The 14,466-nt window shown below is 39.3% G+C and overlaps 1 protein-coding gene across 1 annotated transcript in view; it reads left to right on the forward strand.

Moving 5' to 3' along the window:
• Positions 1–14,024, forward strand: part of jph1a (junctophilin 1a) — a 30,236-nt gene extending 16,212 nt beyond the window's left edge. The window contains exons 3-6 of the mRNA XM_072450718.1: positions 3,047–3,165; positions 10,917–11,638; positions 11,727–11,823; positions 11,900–14,024. Coding sequence (XP_072306819.1) covers positions 3,047–3,165; positions 10,917–11,638; positions 11,727–11,807 — 922 coding nt within the window. The 3' untranslated portion in view covers positions 11,808–11,823; positions 11,900–14,024. The remainder of the gene's footprint in view (positions 1–3,046; positions 3,166–10,916; positions 11,639–11,726; positions 11,824–11,899) is intronic.
• The last annotated feature ends 442 nt before the right edge of the window (positions 14,025–14,466 follow it).

Here is a 14,466-nt window from a genome sequence, read left to right on the forward strand (position 1 = left end):
GAAGGGGTGTTGTGATGATGAAGACGAAGATGAGAAAAGTGAAAGGCAGTGGGACTGGAGCAGGTCTGTGTCAGCACATGTGAGGCGAGTATAGGACAGGAAGCCTGGGGAGTGATGGACTGAGGCTGCCCCTGGAGAATGCAAACCTTTACAAAAGATGCAGTACATAACATGAGAGCGAGGGAGCTGGTCTGAAACTTAAACCACAGTAAAATTAGAGAGGCAGTGATGCATACCTCAGCAGTTCAAATACCCAGCAGGGACAGCAGCTCGCTCTCCTGTTGCATTTTTTACACTTTATTTGTGCCCTTTCTTTCCTCGTACTCCTTAATCTTTTAAAAACACATTGCAGTGTCAAAATAAAGCTGCCCTTTTCATGCTGGTGTGTGGAAGTTGCATCTTTCTGAGCCTATGGAAGCAGACGGTCAGTTCAAATGCACTGATTTTACTGGAGTGCCCTGTGGCTCTGTTGTCGTTTTGCATCTCCCTTTAAACCATTTACTGAATAAATACGGGATAAAAAACATGTAAAGGAAAATCTGCTGCTGGCATCTTTGAAAGACCAGAGCCTCTCAGCTCTGAAGTTTTGTTCAATTCAATCAATGAACCTGTTTCTAGTATTAAGCAGTTTTAGGTCAATATTGACAAATACAATAAACAAAATGTAAAAAATAATGACCCGTGTATGCTATATTTCAATACCAAATACCAGACAGACAAAAAGTACAATATTTATTATCTTAGATAGTTTTAGTATTGCAGTATTAAATGTAGAGCTTCTTCCACCACTAGCCTAATGTGAAAAATTAAGGGAAATATTAATAATCAGGCATAATGACTTAAATATTACCAATCAAATAATAGTTTGGTCAGTGTCAATGCAATGGTGTTAGTGTTTTAAGTGTGTTTATTGTGTGTGATGTTGTCAATGTACAGAAACTCTAAACAAACTCATACGTGCAGATGGTTGAGGCCTATGATCCGGTTGCAGAGTGAACTCCGATCGGCAGGACAGGATTATACTGTGTTGTAGCTGTACTCTATTTGATATTATGTTAAAAAAAACATTATTAAAATATTCTTGCCTCACTCACTAGTTTAGTCGTACAGCTTTTGCTGTCCATACTAAAATGTAAAACTGTGTTTCAAACTTTGATTTTAAAGAAACAATATCAATCAAAAGTAATCTTTTTTTTTTTTTTTTTCTGTATCGATACTTGTTCAAATTAATACAGTCCAATACCATACAATTTTGGCTAAAAAAAACCCCTAAAAGAACGACATTGACCATGATCCTTTGCTCCATTTCAGCTGAGGCAAATTGAAGACATGACTGTTATTAAGCACATTTAGATATTAATTCTATGGTTTATGTCAGGTAGGATTCACACACAAAAGGCTTTTCAAGGCATTTTAAAAGGAAAATATATCTAAAATGATGGTGGCCTTTTCAAAACATTGCAATAAATAGCATACTGTGGTTGGATATTATTACATCTCATAGAATATTGATTAGTATTTATCTCTTTCCCCCCCTATATTCCTACATATTACACATTGATAGTGGAACTGTGCATCTTCAGACAGATCCAAGCCTGTCTCCCTCCACATGCCTACTCTTCCTCCGCCTCTCTCTCTCACTACGCACTCTCTGTCCTCCTGCTCCATCACACCTCAGCTCTCATCCTTTCTCCGCCTGCCCACCACCAGACATCATATCTGTGCCTCTTCCTGTAACTTCTTATCTCAACCTCACCCTAAGAGAACTGTTAAGTCCCTTTTTTTAGTAACCTTCTATGCGTTTTACGGCCTCTCCTTCTTCCAGTCAATCGCAATCTTTACACCTTTCCAAAAATAAATGTCTTTATGTTGTTGTAGTACGTGTCTACGGTAAACAAGTGACCGGGCATGCTTTAGTAGGTAAGAACAACTAGCAATGGAGTGTGAAATTCCCAAACTGGAATTTCTCCTTGCAGCTGGCCAGAGATTTGAATGGGCTTTCTTTGTCTACTGGTTTGTTATGTGCGGATTGGAAAGTGTCACATCACTTTGGCACTATAGGGTTCATTCATTCATACATTTTCATATCTTCAAACAAGATAGAGTTTGACAAAAAGGACAAAAATGCTGTTTTAGATGAATTAGATGAATTGGTGCTGGACAGTAAAGTTTAAGAACAGGTTTATAATCAAGGTGAGGATATGAGATGGGTTAGGAGTTAAGAAAATTAGGGTCAATAGATAAATGTGTAAAGGAATATCTGCATCGGTGGACATCGGTGCAAAGCGCTGGTGAGAGGCAGAGGAGAGGAAGATGGATGGGTGGGATTAGGCAGGACACCACACAACAGCTGTCAACATTTAGCGTGGTACTCATCAGATCAGAGCCGGCTGTTCTGCTCTGTCATGTATTCTTAATCGCTATTGATTACTACAAATGATCTCTAGTCCGTCACCAGTGTGGTCTGATCCGTCTTGTGATTTCCCTTTATATAACTTTTGTTAATGCGTTCATCTGTATAGCCCTTCTGAAATTTCTATAGAAGCCAGTATGATATTTGTCACAAGCAGAGGTAATATTACCCCAAGACTGGATGAAGGAAAGGTGTCAAGAAGGACAAGACAGTAGCTTTCTGTGTAATCTATGTAATATGCTTTTTTATTGGATGTACTATAGGTTATATTCTGCTGGTTGTAAGCATCTTTGTACCCATGCCATCTAATATTATATAATATAGTGAATTAGCAGTAAGAATCTGTATTTCAATTCTCAAAATGCAATAGTTGATATTTTTACTCTATGGTGCACCATAGAGTCACCACACAATCACCACATCAAAATTGGTACTAATCCCGGGACTAAATCTGGACTATATCAATACTAACCTTGACAAAAACAGGATCAACCCAAATCTACACAGGACTGAACCCAACCCAGGACCAATCGAGGATAAGTGTGTCTTTAATCATCGTCTTTCTGGCGAATAAATGTCAAATGTCAAACTCGACTTTTGATGTATTTTATTGTTCTCTTTGTGTGTCATCAGGACGGCCCATGCCCGGACAAAAAGTGAAGCTGCTGACCAGGCGTGCATCTCAGCGCTGCATGACTCCGAAATTGCTAGAGCAGTCGCCAGAGAGCTCTCTCCAAATTTCCACCAACCAGGTAACACCTAAAACAATACATTCTATAAATAGCCACAATTTTAAAACATGAACAGCTCTGGGGTCTCATTTATAGAGCCTACGTACAAAATGGGGTCCAAACGTGCTTTTTTTCACGTTTCGTAGTCTATCCTAAGTGTATAATTGATAATAATAAGGGTTGTGCAACACCCTTAACATAATAGTTATGAAATATCACCCAGACCTTGGACCCCCTCACCAACCCGGAAATGCAGACGGCTTGGTTTGATATTCGCCCCCACCCTTGCGAAGAGCGATCTGGCTCCCCCGCCCAACCCGTGACATAGTCTCAGAGCGCGTGTGTGTGCCCCGCCCACCCGTGACGTAGTCCCACACCTGTCAGCTCCGCGATGCGCCGTTCCTGCCGCGCGACTGAGTGAGAAACGATAGAACTTCAGATCAACACTACTTTGAGCCTAAATAAATCTGGTGTTTATTCTACAGCGTGCGCAGAACAGATATATCTATCTATCTATCTATCTATATATATATATATATATATATATATATATATATATATATATATATATATATATAAAAGTCTTATGTCCATCGCGCTCTTATTTCCTGGTTTTTCGGTATCGGATAGAACTATCGGATTAATGAAGTTTTGGGCCTCTTTGAGCCGTGTTTCGTCGTAAATCGAAGCAGAAAAACTCCGGGGCTTGTATGGGGAGACAGCAGCGCTGAGCCGGGGGCGGGAGGCGGCAGGCGGGAGGGGGAGGCGGGTGGAGAGGGGGAGGGTGAGGGGGGATGATGACGCCAGTTTGAGGACGTTTCTGTGCGCAGATCCCAGTACTTTATATTTGCATTAAATAAAACCGTCTATGTGCATGGGAACAAATGAGGTACTGGCGTTTTTTTTTTTTTTAATTTAAGGAGAAACTGGACATAAAGTTTGTCTCAAAATGCTGCTGTCATAAGCACGGACCTGTAGCGAAGCTCTTGGTGTACACGCACCCCACACACCGTGATGTTCTAGCTCTGCCGTTCCTTCACACACACACAGCCACATGTCCTCTGCCAGTACGCCCGTCACACAGTGCAGCGTGTGTCTCTGCTGTCCCCCATTCTCACACTCACCCGGTGCTTTGTCCTGACGCACTCAAACATGAAGTGTATGTCCACGTATAGTGCGCACATCATGTGAATTAAAACATAGGGTGTGGGTTCAAGAGCATTAAGCCACGATCAAGCGCAGGTAAATATATTCTAAAGACTATCACATTTGTACACTACTTTACTGTTTGGTTCAAATCTTTAATGACAAAGCAATTTTGTCAGTAATGTTTTCATTAAAGATCACGCGCCTGTCTCTGCTGCAGCGACTGTCTGCCCCTCCCTCTTGGTCTGCGGGTGTCAATCAAACCTGTTCATTATTGGCTCATGTTTAGGTCAATCTCATTCATAAGTCACCTTGGATGATGAAATGGAGGAGTTGAGGAGGCAAATGGAGGAACTGACCTGCTGGAGTGTATATGGAAGGTTTTATAAATCTGAATATGTTTCTATGTATGTGTGTTATGTCCCCACATACTCTTTTAGACAGAGTTCCACATACTGTTTTATAAATGAGACCTCAGGCCTTTCTTGTAGTACCTGTTATTAGTATCTTTTCGTCCATGTTTTTAGTAGAAGTGAAGAGGTAGGTGTTGAGCAATGATGTTTGCACTGTTTTAGAGCTGTTTACATAGGCCTGTCAAGTCAGTGATACACTGCGTGGTGGGGAGACAAGCTCCAGATTGTTCTTCGGGGAAGTAACAAAACACTACAGGGCTGCTGGGGATAATTTCAACAACATAAAGAATGGCTTTGTGTGCATTTTGTATCCCCTAAAATGAGTCAGTACTATTTTCTAGGACAATGCGTTTTGAAGATTTATTCAAGGAATGTAAGGGACATCTTTTATTCAAATGCAAAAAAAAAGAAAAAGTTAGAAAATTAGACAAATTAGATTCCATGTGCTTATTGCATTTGAGGATAATTAACTAGATTTATTTTACACAGTAAAATAAATCTAGTTATATCTGGGTATTTTTATTAGCTTTCATACTAAACAATAATATTTTTACATGAGCTCTGCTTCTGAGGAACATATAAGTCTTACTTGGTAGTAAATAAAGACATGAATTTGAATGAATGGACAATGTTGCCACTCTGTTTAGGAGGTGTGAAAGTGCCATAACGTTTCTGTTTGTTTATGTGTAGCAGCTCCACGTACTTCTGTGTGCAATACGTATATATTTAGCCCTGTGATCTAGCTGACCATGGGCATTTGCCAGAAGCTACTTGAAAATAGTGGGTGACAAATAGATGGACAATGGGTTTCATTCAAATCATGTCCCTGGTATAAGCCACCGACAGCTCTTGGATGAGGGGGACGTCCGGTGGTGAGTTGTTGTTGTGGAAAACTTCAGTCATGCACAAGTCCGCGCAAGGCGTCTTTGCCTTATAAGTCACATCATGAATGAGCGAGTGAGTGATGTCATAATAATGTGCAGTGCCGAGCGACATCGGAGCCGTAGCATCGCGTAAGTGTGTGTGAGTCCAGCCAGACGGGCACCTGCACCAGTGGCCAAAACACTTTCCATAGTGTCACCTCACAGGTACAGCCACGACGATAGCCATGAGGAAATACATCCATGTTTGTTAAATTATGTCATGACCTCAGTGACACTAGGAATCACAGTAGCCATGATGAGCTTAATAATAGTAGTTAATAGATCTGGCCCTAGTTGTCTTATTGGTAGTAGCTTAATCATTTCAATTTCAATTGCATATGTTTATTTAAGTTATAGTGTACTAAACCGTATTCTGATAGTGGTATTAACAAAATAGTTGCTGTAGTACCACTACAACACTAGTAACCTATTTTATCTTTACTTTAGTTTACTTTCAGGGACCAAGTCTGCAAATTTGCCCTTGGCTAGATGGTCTATAGACATGGCATTGGTTGCTCTGTTAAATGTAACAATGCTCTTTGTACTAATAATATTAATAGCTCAATACTTTTTGTTTGAACATATAGTCTTTATATGTCCTTTGTTTATATCTAACTTTTTCAATCTTACTGTAGGATTTACTTCACAATCCCCCCATAGTTTCCCATGATTTGTTTTCATCTTCAGATTATAAATATTTGCCTTTATTTGTAGCTTCCTGGGATATTATGCTGAATGGCACTGTATCTGATTTCCTTCTTTTCATTCTTTACGTACTACAACTGCTTATATACTGTATGAATGTAATGACTGTGCTTTTAAACCCCTGTTTGTAATTGGCCTTTTAGACTCATAGCAGATTAGCACTTGTTTCTGCATGGTGCACTTCAAAAGCTACAGCGGGTCACAGGGACCAGGGCCCTGACCTTTTTGATTGGTTTACATACAACACCCCGGCAGGGAGAGCAGCGAGGGTGAGAGGGGCCGGGCCCATGGGTGACGTTCATTGGGCTATTTTTGAGACTGATGCATCTGATGGAGACATAGCTGGAATCCTTACGTACTGAGAGGGCTCTGTGCGGCGCTACATGGACCTATACAGACCAGCTGTCTCTTCCTTCAGCCAAAGATGACAAATTACAAAGTATGTTTGGAAGCCACACTGTATGTTTCGTGAACCAGCGGAAGTCATGAAGTTACATGCCCATGTTTGGCACCAAAGCTCTTCACATTAGAATACTCAATTAGCATGCGATCCATGAGAAATAGGTAAAATTTTTGGTCATGTTAGACAGAAATGTTACATGTATAGGTTTTGCCAGCACCTGTTACTACAGTAATATCAACATAGTTCTGTCACATTTGAGTACATGTGATTTTGAGCTCAACCCGGGACTTGGTTTTGCATAATGGCAATTGCACAGGAAGGCAGCGATTACACAAAAAGCCACAATAGTCACATACAAAGGTGACATATGATCACAAGAGGGCAAAATTCATGTGTGCTTGGATGTAATGTGAACAAACAATAACAGCTCCTCTCTGCCCATCTGCCAGCACGAGTAGGAGGACAGAGAAGAATGGAAAAAGCCACAAATTGACTCATGAATCTTAAATTTAACAGTGCAAAGAACATGCTGAGATAACAACCCACAGAACAGCTTAATAGACGCTCTTTTATACAGCAGAGTCTGAACAGGATCTCTAAAGCCTTTAAAACCAAGCAAGCTGCATTTTTACTCGATAAACAAAAGGTAAATGATACAGACAGCATAAATGTTTATAGTAGTGAGTGTAAGTGGTTGTAATTGTAAACGTAGTCGTAGTAGTAGTTGTTGCTGTTGCTGTTGTTGTTGTTGTTGTTGTTGTTGTTGTTTTTGTTGTTGTTGTTGTAGCAGTTTTGCTTGTAGTAGTTGTTTTTGTAGTTGTAGTGGTAGTTGTAGTAGTAATTTTGGTAGTTTTTGTAGTTCCCTGTAGTAGTAGTAGCAGTAGTAGTAGTAGTAGTATTAGTAGTAGTTGTTGTAACATAAGGATCTGGTAATAGTTGTATTGGTAACAGTAGTATGAATTAATTAATTAATTAATTAATGGTAGTAAAAGTGGTGCTACTAATAGTAAGCATGTTTACAAATGTATAAAACTGTAGTCATATTTGCAGATATTTTGATGATAATTCTAGTGGTTAATATAATTTGTATAAACAGATTGGACAGTCTCATCTAGACTAAACTACATGTATAATTGTAAATTGTAAATTATTATGTACACTAGCACTAGTAACCTTTTTTATCCAGAGGATGCAGCTTATGTCATTGAATGAGATATTGCCTTTGGGATATTTACTCATTTGTTTTGACATCTTCAGTCCTATTCCCGGGGATGGAAAGTAGCCTAACTAATTGCTCATACTTGTGTTACTGTAATTAGATTTTTATGATGAGTAGATTTTTAAACACATCTTGTGCTTGTAGTTGAGCATAATTCTAGTCATGCATTTGGAATCAGTCATAGAAAAAGATTTAGTTGACAACTTGACGTTTCGACTTTAATCCAAAGTCATTCTCAATGACTTTTGATGAAAGTCGTAACGTCTTGTTTTCAAATAAGATGAGATGACGTCTTATTTTTTAAAACAGTTTCCAGATGACTACAATAGAATAATTTTCTATGATAGGACACTCCTGGATGTATGAGGGCTTACACCGACCTATTTCGAATCAGCTGCATTTAAAATCATAGTCGTAGTATTTAGTACTGTACAAGTCCTAATTGTTCCAATCCTCTGTCTTTTCTTCTTTCTAAACCCTCAAACACAAAACAACACTGCACCGCCTGCTCTGATTGACCAGAGTCAATCAGTCAAACACAGTTAAACTAATACAGTTTTGAGTAGTATTTTTCATGAGTCATACTTGACAGCACTACTAGTATTTGTAACTGAGTATACATTTTAAGCCGTTTAACTGTATTTTTCCTTGAGTTCTGTTCAATACTCTTTCCACCACTGCCTGTAAGCAAAGCAAGTAATTAAACTGGACTTGTCATCATTGCGGTAACAGCCTTAGGTTTGTTCTTCTCCGTCAGCTCAGAGACACCAGTAAACCAGTGCCATGTATTAAACACAGCAGATGTATGATGTCGACCCCAATTACAGATGCTCCATAGAAGGACCCCCCCTTTTTCACCATTCATATTGAGGTCAGGAGAGGTTAGGCTGAGTGCGTCCAGTAAATGAGGGCTAAGAGTTTACTGGGGCAGAAAGTGTGCCACGGAATACCATGAAAAAATGACTTGTTTTATGTTAACTACACATGTAACTATACAACAATATTTTATGCATTAGTGTTTACATGTCAAATGTCAGAGTGTGTGTGTTTTTATTTTTATCTTTATTATTTTCCCCCTCCATCCCTTGTAGGGAAATGGGAGGTTTTGTCTAGAAGAGTTTTTGTTTATAGGAGTTATTCTATTGAGAGTGTTTTTCAAACTTCCTATAAGTTATCTGTTCTTTTCCTCTGTATCTACCTGCGTTGCAACAATGAAATTTCCCCATATGTGGACAATAAAAGATTATCTTATCTTAGGCCCATATAAATATATAAGCAAAGACTAATAGTATTACTTGTTAAAAATTTAAATCTATATGTATCTACCCTTAAAATGTAATGTTTATACCCTTTTATAATAAACCTTCCTTTAATTTAATTACAGTTTATAAATGTGTATGTATATAAATGACAATTATGAAATTATGACCCTATTTAAATAGAGCTCCTGCGTTGTCGCCACAGTATCTCCACAGGAAGAGAAACGTTTGCACACCAGGATAAACATATGATCAAGGGCCGTGCTTTTTATAAAACTCTAGATTGACAGGAGAAGGGGATTTCTGCATCTAATTATTTTATGTTGATTCAAAGCAATTACGTTAGACTTTAAGATGGCCTTTTTAAAAAATATGCATTAATTTAGCATTTAAATGGTAAAGGAGTAACATAATATTTAAGCTGGGTCAACATTTCAGTTTTGAGTGTATTTAGTCCTCAAGGTAATTGATATTTGATCATTATACATATATTTTGATTTGAGTCGAGCATGTTTCTTTATTCTTCTGCTCTTCTTTTTCTCACTGTGGGAATTTGGGAAGCAGCTGGTCATGTCTTTACATATATAAACATGTCTGTAGAATTACCATTGGATAAAGATCTTTGGGCTCAATCTGTATTTGTTTATTTGCTTATATTGATGAGGCCGCTCTGACTGTTTGATGCCTGCATAAAGCACCATCTTCAGAAGGCTGCAGAGTAAGTCCACTTGATCAATGCTTGATGAAAGAAACACCAGGGCCATTTGGGTAATGGAGTCCTAGAACATGCTCCCGCTGACCTGGCAGAATTCCTCTCTGAGCGCTTCTGTAATAAATCTCACTCAGGAGAGGATCTTCACATGCCAAAATATCTGCTGCCATTTCTGACATTGACCACTGTGCAAAAGACTATGTTGAGCCCATATTTTGTGTTGGACTGATATATAAATATGTATTTAGGCATTGATGGCTGAGGGAATTTAACTTGTTTTTGGAGTTGAAAAATGTGCTATTATTTTTGATTTGTTTGTATTAGTTAATTGTCTATTCTAACACCAGCTGTAATTCAAATGATCATTTTGAAGGAGTACTGAAGCTTTCTATACATTGTAAGTACAGTGTAATGTCCTATTCTCCCACTACCCATGTGGTCTTTTGTCTGGACGGTATTTGTTGATAACTGTTCTGAAAACGACATTCTGAAAACAGATAATGAGCCGAGATAGAGACTGTCCCAAGGAGACGTCTAATCCCTGGAACTGGTGTCTGTGACCAGGCATTAATCAGAATCATCTATCTGTGCTATTCTTTTTCCTCTCTGTACAGATAGGGATCATCTAAACTGTTCTATCAAGGGTGGAAGGAAGGATAAACAATTGTGTTCAATCTAGATAATCTGGACTTTGGCTAGTGGCCCTGGCTCTAAATCGTTTGTGTTTTTTGAACTTTCTCTGAACTCCAATTTCGCTTTTGGTGTACCATGTAGTCAGCACATTTTTCTGATGGGCTTCACAGAAAATAAAAACATCTAAAATAGCACTTCAGATAAAATAAGAAAACTTCAGTAAAAGTACTAATTTTAGATATTGTAAACATTCTCCAATCAAATGTTATGAGAAAAATACACAATAAATATATATCAACAAGTTCAATGTACAACACAAATATCAAGTTCCTAACAGAGTTCTTTTTTGTGTTCTGCAGGACCGGACTACTTAAAGCAACCGACTAAAGAACCAGTGGAAATCAAAGAGGTCCCAGTTGAAAAGGTGGAAAAGAATCCCAAAGATTCTCCTCACTTTTACCGTAAAGGCACCACTCCTCAGCACTCCCCGATCACCAGCGCCACCGGCACACCCCCACCCTCACCCCACTCCAACAAAACAAAGGGTCAGATCGCAAACAGCACCAGCCGCAAAACCAGCAAAGAGGAAAAGTCGTCCCGCAAGGTTAGCAAAGAAGAGAAGACTGTTCAGAAAGCCAGCAAGGAAGAACGGCCCAGCAGAAAGTTGAGTAAAGAAGAGAGACCAACAGTACTTGATGGTATCGAAAGTCAAACAAAAGCGCCACCAAAACCTGCCAAAGTCCAACAACCGGCACCTGCTCCACTTGCCCCTCAGCCGCCCACTCTCCCGGTCAATGGGCAGCTTCATGCAGAGTACCACAGTTATTATGTCAAAACTCCCACAAGGCTTCCACCGCCCCCCGAACCGGAGGAGGACATCAACGAGGAGCTCAGTCCCCTGGCTTTGGCGCGGATGCCCCCACAGCCTCCCAGATCCCTCACCACACCGGTCCCAAAGCCAGCCTCTGTCCGGGACAGCAAGAGTGACCCAAAACTCAGGAAGCAAGATTCCCTCAAGCCAAAGAGCCTCGCTGACACGAAGAAAGCCAGTATGGAGCTTGCCGAAAATGGAGAAGAAGCAGTTAAGCATTGCCATTTTATATTTGTTTGAGTTTCAACATCATTTAATTTATGTTAAATATTTGTTTTCTCAATGTTTTGTTTTTCAGGGTCCCAACTCTATTCTTGTTGCTATGGTAATGCTGCTGAATATTGGCCTTGCACTTATATTTGTTCATTTTCTGACTTGATGACACCATCATTGAGGTAATCTATTAACGGCTTCACTTTTAAAACATGATCATGATTCATGCATAGAATAAATGTGTGTTTCATGTTGCAGTGAGCACCGTGGCAACTGATATGGTTGCGTCAGCGGCCTTGAAAATGGTGCCAGTGAGGCACAGGGAAGCCGCAGAGTGTTTGGGAATCCGCAGAAGAGACTACCAAAGGAGCGGCCTTCCACCTCGCATGGGCCAATTTAGAAAAGGCCAGTCCATAAATTAGTGCAATCTTTGGTCCAACTAAAAGTTGAGGTGTCTAACAAGATCATAAAAAACATTTAAAAAATTAAAAAAAAGAAGAGAAAAAGAGAAAAACGGAGAGAAGTTTGCAGATCCAACCCGCTGCCTTGGCAGATAAAGTGGTGGACATTGCTGGAAAAGGACAGAGATGCACTTTTAGACGATGGGAGCAAACAGCTGCCTTTCTATTTTACCATCTGACGTTTTGATGGGGAGATGTGAGCCCCGTGCCGGAGCAGAGGAGGGCGGGGTACGGTTGCAGTGTGCTGGGTTTACGGCAGAGCGTATCCACTACTCACAACAGAAACCTGTCCATCACATGTGCTCAGTCAGAGCTAGCATGCTCATTATCCAGTCTTATCTGTTCATCATCATCACGGTTTTCTCAAGCTCTTCCCACTGTAACCCAGGACACACTGCTATGCACTCCCATGCATGGTATGGATTCAACATGTTTTCATTGTTGTTCTGAATGTGGGGTACCAGCCGTCATTCACTTGTAGTGGAAAAGTCTGTTATCAATTGCATTCATTCATATATTTATTTGAGTTCATGAATAAAAGTGCAATGTATGTTTTCTTTTTAACTAAAAGTAAATATTTTATTATATTTTGCCAAAAATAGACTTTGTATAATACAAGAAGAAATGTCTAATTTATTTTGTGGGTAAAATTTATTAAAAATATATTGTGAATAAATTTTAATTTCAAATTTATTGTTAAGCCGTAAAAGCAAGTTTATTCTGTGAAGTAATGAAACAAATGTCTTATTATTTATTGAAGAAGGATAAATGTGTCATTGTACTGTTAATACATGCCAAAAGCACATGGCTAGAATTTCTTTATTTGTTCTTTATACTTCATCGCCACATGGTTGCTTTAGGCCCGACATGGCTTGCATGATTGAGAGACTGGGTCCGGACAGTCCTGTGTACAGTGACTTTATTCAGGTGGACGTATATGGGGGGAGTGTGGGTGAGTGGAGAAATGCCTTTATGTCTTTAAGTGATGCTGTTTACCTCAAAGATGAGACAGTAGTGAGATCAGGTGAAGTGGGCACGGCAAACAAGATGCAACTTTTGTCTTAATTTAGTTGTGTGTGAGTTTGATTGTTGCCATCCAGCTATCAACTTGTAGTTGGCAGTAGTCTTTATTGCAGATATGGCATGATTTTTTTTTTTTTTTTTTAAGAAATTGAAAATAAAGTGACATGCTCTCATTGATACAGAAACGTCTGTTTTGAATGTTTTGCTCATTGTATTTTTACATTGCTCATTGTAAAAAGGGCTTTAAAGGGGCAATGTTAAATTTACTTTCTAAACTTGACTGTTGTTAAAGTTGGGCACCATACATCAGTATCACTTTTAAATTGTTCCAGTGTAGAGCCCATAGTGGTAGATGGAAGTCAATATTTTACATGTGTATTTTCTCGCTATTGTATGAAATCCGGCTGCTATTGAACTCAATGGCACTCACTGTAAGAGCATCCACCATGTTCAGAGACATATGCCATAATAATATTCACCGAATCAATACCTGTTTGTGAGATATTTTTTCCGACATGCATCAGTGCATGATGGAGACCTTTATACTATATAAATTATTCTATACTGTTTGTATGGATTTTTACAGAGCACAATTCAGAATCTGGTATGAGTTGGTATTTTTCTAACTATTTGCACACCTGTATTTTGAAAAGGGATATATGAATATTGTTTGTAATTGATAATGTAATGCACATGATTGTGGAAAGTGAAAAACTATTATTTTTGGTTGGTAGTAATGTAAGGATTGTCAAAGAAAACAATGGATGTTATTTGTTTAGTAGCTATTGAGGTTATGGGAACTGCAGGTGACTTTTGATATCTCAAGGCTTATGATACCCCACTGATTTGTGCAAAGTCTTTGGAGATGTGTATAACAATAAAATGTTATGCCTAACTAACACTGCTTCCTATTTGGGGGGGGGGACTATGTCTCATAGGAACATTTCAGATGTTAGTCTCATGTTCAATTCTTTGTATTGCAGAAGCTCTGTATGGCCTCTGAGCAATGAGGATGGCCTCCCATTGACCTTAGCCTAATGAGATCCTCGGGGTAACGCCTGGCACATAACCAAAGAGCGGTGCTGGTGCTGGTGGGCACACTCAGGCAGGTGTCCTGGTTTGTCCCGGGTCAGTCCGTACTGTTTCCACAGATGATCTATCCTGGATTAGTGTCGAGTTACAGCAGAAACGGCACCTGGCTAGAATCTGCAACGCAATGTCATGCACTTGCACTGCCTACTGCCACTGTGACTCAATGAGATTGATAAGTTGTCTCCTTTATATAAACTCGTCATAACTCTTTCCCGTAGACAAGCACTTACATTTATAACCGTGTTTATT

This window comes from Eucyclogobius newberryi, unplaced genomic scaffold, assembly GCF_026437365.1.
Source record: "Eucyclogobius newberryi isolate DKJ021-1_F unplaced genomic scaffold, fEucNew1.0.hap1 SCAF_18, whole genome shotgun sequence".
NCBI lineage: Eukaryota > Metazoa > Chordata > Actinopteri > Gobiiformes > Gobiidae > Eucyclogobius > Eucyclogobius newberryi.